At 42.0% G+C, this 8,068-nt stretch overlaps 2 protein-coding genes across 2 annotated transcripts; both read right to left on the reverse strand.

Moving 5' to 3' along the window:
• Positions 1 to 731: 731 nt before the first annotated feature.
• On the reverse strand, positions 732 to 3,152 carry polr1f (RNA polymerase I subunit F). Its single transcript, XM_088365360.1, has 4 exons — positions 2,707 to 3,152; positions 2,407 to 2,548; positions 2,097 to 2,305; positions 732 to 1,679 (listed from the first exon to the last, which is right to left on the reverse strand). The coding sequence occupies exons 1-4, from the start codon at positions 3,006 to 3,008 to the stop codon at positions 1,055 to 1,057; spliced, it is 1,278 nt and encodes a 425-aa protein (XP_088221486.1). The 5' UTR covers positions 3,009 to 3,152; the 3' UTR covers positions 732 to 1,054.
• Positions 3,153 to 3,270: 118 nt separating this feature from the next.
• Positions 3,271 to 7,461, reverse strand: tmem196 (transmembrane protein 196). The gene is made up of 6 exons (XM_088365368.1): positions 7,066 to 7,461; positions 5,953 to 6,009; positions 4,927 to 5,062; positions 4,746 to 4,864; positions 4,514 to 4,681; positions 3,271 to 3,484 (listed from the first exon to the last, which is right to left on the reverse strand). The coding sequence occupies exons 1-5, from the start codon at positions 7,228 to 7,230 to the stop codon at positions 4,610 to 4,612; spliced, it is 549 nt and encodes a 182-aa protein (XP_088221494.1). The 5' UTR covers positions 7,231 to 7,461; the 3' UTR covers positions 3,271 to 3,484; positions 4,514 to 4,609.
• Positions 7,462 to 8,068: the final 607 nt, after the last annotated feature.

Genomic DNA, 8,068 nt, shown 5'->3' on the forward strand with positions numbered 1-8,068 from the left:
CAGTGGCAGGAGGGGAGTCTGGAGTGGAATGCGTGTGAACTGCACTCCGCCTCCAATAAATCTGGGGAACAAGTAGGAGGAGAGGGAAGGCTTGGTGGGGGAAGCAAAGGGGAGGGAAAAAGGGAGACTGCGTTGGGGTGAGATAGCGGGGATGACAAGATGAATGGGAGGCGATGGAGGGGCGCTTCGGTGCAGGTGCACACGGGCCAGAGTGGAGATCAGGTAAAACGTGGAGCGGGGGTCACCAAGGGACAAATAATTTAGTCAGAGAAACACCTGGGCTCGACAAAAATATATGCAAATAGACTTTAGTGTACAGTTCTGCTATATATCAAAAAACTTTGTGCAGGATACCAACCAAAATATTGCAGGTATTGTTTTTGTCAAAAATTGTAAATCACAATACTGATACAGAAACGGATGATCAGAAGGGACGGATGAAGGCACGACCATTTAATTGCATCCACTTATCTCACCTCTTTAGTCGGCTCCCGATAAGCTCCGCGGGTCTTTGCACCTCACCACTAATTGAGATTCCCTGTTGAAAGGCAGGATTTGTGTGTGTGTGTGTGTGTGAGGAGGTGGGAGGTAAAGAAAACACACGCAGCCCTTTAACTTGTCTCTCGACGCTTCATCACCTGACACTCGCCGCTCGGCATAAACGATGACTGCGAAAGTATTTGATGCTGTTAGTTATCACAAGAGTACTTAGAACGATCAGAAAAAAGGACTATTTTTAACTACATAGATTTATTCAGCATTTACTTTGGTTTCAAAAGAACTACATGACGATGAAGTTGTTGTCCTTAATATTTAATGTTGGTATTTCCTTGTAGCGGTTATCAGATTTTCACATGGTTGCAGTTTGTGGAGAATTGTAAGGCACAGAGGAGATTCAAACGTATTCTATCCTTATCTTGTCAAGTCCACTTGGTGCTGCTTTGTGAAGCAGTATTTTTGCGCCCCCATTCGGCCAAGAATGGACACTGCAGATGTGTTCTCCCATTCTGGTATTGCAAGATAACTTTTCTAATCGGATCAAATCTATTTTTTTTCAAGCGACGTCACTTTTCCTCTTCTTTTTCTTGGGCTTTGGCTCTTCAGCATCTTGACTAGAACTTGCTACGACTTGGCTCTCCTTTTCATGTTTTCTCTTCTTGTTGGGCTTGTCACTGAGATAACCGCTGGAGTCGCTGGCATGGATCTCCATGGAAGAGACTTGCACCTCCTCCTCTTCTTCCTTTATCCTCTTCTCTTTTTTCTTCTTTTTCTTTTTCTCACCATATGCGTCGCTCTCTGTTCCATTCAGCTCCAGAGTAGTGTCACCATCGCCTTGGTAGGACATCGACATGAGTTCGTCTTCTTTCTCTTCTTCTTTGATTTTATCTTTCTTCTTTTTCTTCTTCCTTTTCTCCCCACTTGCGTCGATTTCTGTTCCATTCAAATCGAGCGCAGCGTTAACATCGTCTTGGCATGACGGCGAGGCTGCTACTTCTTCTTTCACTTCTTTTATTTGATCTTTCTTCTTTTTCTTCTTTTTCTTGGTGGAGTCTTCGACAATAGACTCCTCGCTGGGCTCTGTGGCTGGTTCTGTGGCTGGTTCTGTGCTTTCTAGCTCATCCTGCTCAACGGTGATACCCAAATCGGAGTTCTCGGCAATAGCCAACAATTCCTGAACCCTGATGTACACAAACGGTGTGACATTAATTTCCCCAAGACATATTTGTACGGTTTGAAACAAAAACCAAGATTCAGGATTTTTTTTCCATCATTAAGATATCAGATTGATTATAGTGGAAATTACATGGTTTTGTTAGACACTTTGGTGATTATTTAATTTCTTTTTGGCCAGTTCAGCAGCTGTAGCATGCTTAAGTGCAAGAAAGAGCAAAAGCAGTGAAGGAGGGGTAAACTTATTTTCAAAAGTTCATTTTTTGTGGTCTCTATACCAAAACTATATGGAGTGTATTCCCGCAATATTGACACTAATACATTGACCACAAAAATAACACGTTTACCCCGAAAAACGATTCAATTACTTGATAGCATCATCGTTTCAAAAAAAGATTTGATGGTGACAACTCTGGTATACATACTTGGTTCTGTTCAGCCTTCCTCTTATAAGCAGCACACCGGCAGTGTCAGCATCAAGCGCATTCACCTCAAACTCCAGCTCCGCTCCAATTTTGGGCCCTGCGTCCCTCCAGGTATCCACGGAAACCAGGGTGGGCTTGGGAATGCTTGCATTAAAGCAGCCATGGACCAGGCAGCCCACGTGGCTGACACCTAGTTTATTCACCTTGCCCTAGTGGTAGAAATGGATATAATATTCAATCACAGTTGTCAACTAACTAACAAGGATAACATGAGTCATAAATCAGAGTATGACAGTAATACAATACTCACCAGCAATCGCTGCCCTGCTTGAGGTTGAAATATAATAAAGTTGGCTTGTATGTCCATGTGGATGTAGCCACTGTCATCATAAATGTCTCCATGGCGGCTCAAAAGCTGTATATTGTCAAAAGCTAGAGGAACACCTTGGAGGCTGCAGGAGAGAACATGACAATCCAGAAGGTCAAAACATACATTTATAATCAATGTGGAAATGTTACAAATAAAATCAGCCCATGAAATTCGTTTTTTTTTTCCCCACGCCACATCAACAATTAAAATTAACCAACACATTAGTGTTTAAGATGTCACCTCTGTGAGAACTTGAGCAACTCGGCCTTTAACTCCTCCCGTAATGCTGTCCTCTTCTTGTTCAGGTACATGGGTGGAAGCACGATGTGTCTTCGGTGAGTGTTCATCACCAGACACGAGTAAGGTGCCGATACAAGTTCGGAAGCGGCTGCAAAAGACGGAATGAAGCTCGGAATATTTGCCAAATCTACACGTGCCGATAAATTAACTTTATCTGCCGGGTCCTGAACGCAAGTTTCGGGAATATTGCCAGACATGTTCACGTGTTTTGAGTCGTGCTCAACATGGTCCGAGTTCGCCATGTTGCTTAGGAAGACCGGAAAGTCAACAAGGACTAACTTCCGCTTTGGGCAAGGATCAACTTCTGTGTAGTTTGCCCTCTGCTGGTGAGGAAATAAAAGTTAACAGAAACTGTGAAAGACAACCATTTAATTATCTATTATCTATGTCCCTTATTAATTACAGTATAGTCTAGATAAGTAAGTTTTACACACAAAAAATGAATAAATCAAATGGTCAAACAAAAAACTTTTCTTTTCTGATGATGCAAAACATTCACTATACTAGCATGATTTAATCTTTAATCTGAAAGTAATTTGATCAAATTAAACCTTGTTTAATTTAAGTGCTGTTGTCATTTGAAGTAATGTGGGTGTCTTCACCAGTACACAGGAAATGATGAGACTTCCTTCCAGTAATTCCAACTGAGGAACCACAAAATTCCCATAGTGGGAGTTTCAACCCACTCCGCCTGGATGAAAAGCAGGAATCCAAACCACTACAAGAAAAGGGGGACACAAAAACTCTCAGTGCTTTTCCGAATTTCATTCCTAGAATTTGATAAATTGTTTTATAAAGTGTACTGTATGTGTTAATTTATATGGCAAATTTATACAAATAGTGAGGATTGACTCTGTCACATTATAAACCACAAATATTATTATATTAAATAAGGGCTAATTAGCTTCGGTGTTCAGTGAGAGGTACACCAATGTTACATAAGGTCGATTGAAGGGGAGCGCTGACTGTCCCCTCCTCATCAGCTGGTCATTGATTCTGTATCCTTTTCTCACCTGCATTGCCACAATAAGATCATTCAGGTGACCTGAGGTCTCTCTCTCTTTCGCAAACACACATGTGCATTTTTCTCCATTCCAAACATTGTAATAAGACTTTTATTGGTGTATTTATTAGTGTAAGAAGCACTTACAAAAATATGTTTGACCTATTGTTTACATTCCTGACATACTGTTTTCATTGGCTACACCTGAACTAGCTTATCCAATACTGTGGCTATCAAATATAGATATAAATATCTTGCATTTAGGATAATAATGCCGTGTTTACACTGCCAGACAGGCATTCATTTAATAATAAAATCAGCATGTCATTATGAGGTGTTTCTGTTACCAGTGCACATGAATAAATTAGAATACAGTCATAAAAAAACAAGCTAAAAGAACATTCATTTGTTCCAGTAGCTCAATTAAATAGCTGGAAATCTTATACTATCGATTCTTTTCTTTTCAGACGGTCACTTTCAACTTACCTATATAAAAATTTAGCTTACATGGTCATTAAAAAATAGAATAGCTTAACATTTCACTCTGTGGAGTGAATATAAATGCTGTAATGAGTTTTACCATTTGAATCGGTTGTCTGAAATTGGGATTTCCGCAATATTCCAATGAATCGAGATGAATTGGCCAAATAGAGGAATGTAGCACAGTTTTTTTTTACTCACAATTCATCTTATCACTATATTGTTCAATTGACGAACCTCATGTGTAAAAGCAGTATATTGTACCTTACTGTATTTTCTTTCACCATTCCAAAAGTTTAAACATTTCAGTCTGCCGTACAGCCATTCTTAACTGTTGACAGCAAGTGATTCAACTTGTCGTCATGGTGATGCGCTAGAGTGTCCGTTGTAGGAGATCTGAGGGATACCGTTACTGGAGCTGTCCAGGGCATCCTGTTGAACACAAATATATTTGTCCACAGGCAAGCTAACCAACAAGAAGCCATTTATTGCTTACCTTCTCTGTCATCTCGTGTGAATGGTGCAGGGAGTGCTCCCTCTCCAAGAACATCCTTTGTTGCTCAGAGCTCGCCAGACGACAAGTGAGCCACGTGGACAATGTGCAGGAGGAGATCCCTACGGACAAGTAAGGTATCGTCACACGTGTGCTTGGTTCTCACGTTGTGTGTCCAGTTTACCCAGACAGGCGAGAGTCATGGCAGCAAGGTGGATAGATTGCATGGAGTCTGGTCGTTTACTGAGCGCGCGGACAAACTGGAAGTTGAGGATGCCGGCGATCAGACCGCAGATGCAGCACGCTGAGAATAAAATCATCTGAGAACACAAGACAGAAGAGTTGAGGAATAGAATCCGAACAATGCCTCCCAAGCATGGCAATCGTTTTTTTTCAACCATTCATCAGAATGAAATGAATGCAGGTCGTTCATTCTGCAAGTGAAATAATCGGGTGAAGTTGATTGTATTGCATTCTGTCTCTTTGGAGTGAGCCAAGGTGCCTTCACTGCCTTCAACCACATTGAAAAGGACATCTCCAATTTCAGCCATTACCCTGCGAGGTGTGCGAGGCGGCGGCTGGCGGGACTCCTGAACCAGACCGAGCTAATGCAATCATTGGCCCGAAGGCATGGATGGAGTGAGGGGAGGGAGGGCACGGAAAAGAATGGTGGAGAGACTGATTATTGAAAATAAGAGAGATGAAGAAACGCATGGCAGGAAAAGATAGAGAATGAGGGGATAAGTGGAGGTGGGTGGGTACAGGGTGAAGCAAAGGTCTCGTCTCCAAAGCGCTGACATTGATCCATCATTAGCCACACCAGCAGACATCCAGAGTGGAAGACGAGGAAAGACGAGGACTTGAAAGAGAAGAGGAGAGGTGACTGCTTGCCGCCTCTGCTTTCCTCAGACGTCTCTCACAGTGCACACACACACAGATCACATTTACACTCGTAAATATATAACAAATTGAAAAAGATGTCGATATAAAAAGCTGATTAAAAGTAGTCCTGTCAATGAAAACCTTGTAGAAGGTGGTCTCAAGTGAAGAGCCACAAATGGGTTAAAAAGCATGAAATAATAATTAAGACTCCCCGTGTGTCAAGCTGCTGGAGTCCTCTTCCTGTTTGTTGCAGCAAAAATAAACTCCATCCAAAGACAAATTGGCATAAATTAGGCACAAGACATGATGCAAAGATTACTGTACTTACGATAAGGCCAGTCCTCTTTCGAGCGCACAACACACCACACATCCCGCAGAGCAGAAACTGAAAATGAGAAATAACAGTGTTAAATCTGATTTGGCGCCGTGGGGACTTCATAAAAAGTGCTCATCTTGACCATTTTTTTTCATTATGGAGTCATCACACACGTGACAATATTTAAAGTGCCTCTAATTAATTTTTCGGATTTTCTAGTGGGCTTTCCATGACATTTCTTCCAACAGGGATTTTCTAAAAATGGCAACTTGCAGTCAACCAGCATCACCAAACAAAAAGACTTTTGAGGTTCCTTTCTCTTCTTGGGCTGGCATTTAAAGATTGGAAGCAGTTATTTTGATGAATGCAACTTGGCATGAGGGATGTAAGAAATCAGACCAGATTCAAGCAAAGTAACCTGCGCTGAGTCATTTTTACATTAGACAATTAACAGTAGGGGGCTTTTCGGCATGAGCTGCCAGTAACACTCCCTCCTGCACACCCTTGCCAAAATCACATCATGAGGGTGATGACATGCAAGAAAAATGCTGAATCATGAATTAAAAAAAAAAACTCAAAAAATATTTCCCCCTTTGCACACATTGAAACACATTAGCATTTATTGCAATGCCTTAAATAATAACCCAGCATTTTCTAGACTCAACAGAGATGATCCGATCACCAGAATCAATGCGTAGTAGTGAAAAAAGTAGATAGTGAGAAAGTCAATTAGCTCAAGCAATTTGGAGGAATTGATATCTTTTAACTGCCCCATGCAAACACACACTGACGAGAAGTTGATCTAATTTCTGCTCAAATCAATTTACAGTCTACCTAAGGTAGAAGAATGTTTTTTTGACACCCAAGTTTAAAGCATGTTTACAAACGATCCATACACATGATTATTTTACATATATGCAGATATATATTAATAGAAAATAAAATTAGCAAAACCAGCCAAAAATAGTCACAAAAATAAACATGCAAGAACAACTCTTAGCAGTTTGCTGTTAATCCACTATCTAATTGGAAAACAAAAATCATGCAATGCAAATATTGACAATTAGATTTATTTTTTCCCCTTGATTCCATCTCCCACTTACTAAAAGTAAGAAAGCCACGTACACAGAGTCCGCTCCACACCGGGGAAGCGTCGCCTTGCTGCGGCTTGTGCTGCCCCCGAACCCAGCTGATGCCCACGGCTCCGAGCACAATGCTCGCCACGCCCAGGCCCACCTCCACTACCGACAGGAGGAGAAGGCTCCAAAGGATTTTGCGGCTGGAGCACATCCCGCCCGGGGCATTCCTCCGCCTACGACAGAAGAAGTCCTCGGTTCTCGCGGGCGGGAGCGCGCCGTACGGCTCTACATCGGTAAATTATCGGCTGGGTCCAAACAAGTTAGTTCGAGTTGTTTAAAAGTAATACCGAAAGTGTGGAGGGGGGAAAGATGCAAAGGGATGAAGCTGAGCAACGCCTGATGTGACGATAACGATGTGACGTCCACGTTACTTCAAGCTCCGCAGCACGCGCACAACTACGATGAGGCGCGTGCACGCGAGTGTGCACGCCGTGAATGAAACCATTATTGTTATTTATGTTCAAAAGGTGTATTGTCAGTGTGCACCTTGTCCAACTACATTTAACATCAACTTACAGCCAATATGATCTAAATGGCTGGCAACAAAAGTGTGCACACCCCTACATGAACATATACGAGCTGATTGACAGATTGACTTCTCCAACAATCCAAACAAGTACTGTGAGTAACAAAATGACCTCACTGCATTTTTCTTCACTTTCGCAACCATGGATGGTGAAGGGAAAAGCCCCCAACGATTGCAGGCTTTCCCGAGTAATCACACTTAGCCACAGCTTCATTCCTTCCGTGTACAATCGATGCACGGAGACATTGGAGTTTTCTTTTTATCGTGCCGCTACTGGCTTTTTAACTGATCAATCAACAACGGTATTGACTAGCTTGAGGGTAAAAGCAGCTTGCACAGAAACACGGAGTGGCGTGTTTTACTGTATACTGACTCATGGCATGTGTTTTTGCATTCAGTGAGGAAAGGAACTGTTTGCAGATTCAATTATCACCCACAAAACGACTCATGCTTTTTCTTTTAA

The sequence above is a fragment of the Syngnathus floridae genome, chromosome 21, assembly GCF_059516105.1.
Source record: "Syngnathus floridae isolate MCC-2025c chromosome 21, RoL_Sflo_1.0, whole genome shotgun sequence".
Lineage (NCBI taxonomy): Eukaryota > Metazoa > Chordata > Actinopteri > Syngnathiformes > Syngnathidae > Syngnathus > Syngnathus floridae.

Excerpts from the sequence above, each read along its gene's own strand:
- polr1f (XM_088365360.1), bottom strand. The coding sequence starts at position 3,008 with ATGGCGAACTCGGACCATGTTGAGCACGACTCAAAACACGTGAACATG. Across the intron at positions 2,549-2,706 it reads TTGCTCAAGTTCTCACAGAG|CCTCCAAGGTGTTCCTCTAG; the intron begins GTGACATCTTAA and ends TCTCTCCTGCAG. Across the intron at positions 1,680-2,096 it reads GGAAGGCTGAACAGAACCAA|GGTTCAGGAATTGTTGGCTA; the intron begins GTATGTATACCA and ends TGTGTACATCAG.
- tmem196 (XM_088365368.1), bottom strand. The coding sequence starts at position 7,230 with ATGTGCTCCAGCCGCAAAATCCTTTGGAGCCTTCTCCTCCTGTCGGTA. Across the intron at positions 4,865-4,926 it reads CATGACTCTCGCCTGTCTGG|GGATCTCCTCCTGCACATTG; the intron begins GTAAACTGGACA and ends ACTTGTCCGTAG. Across the intron at positions 4,682-4,745 it reads CACACGAGATGACAGAGAAG|GATGCCCTGGACAGCTCCAG; the intron begins GTAAGCAATAAA and ends TGTGTTCAACAG.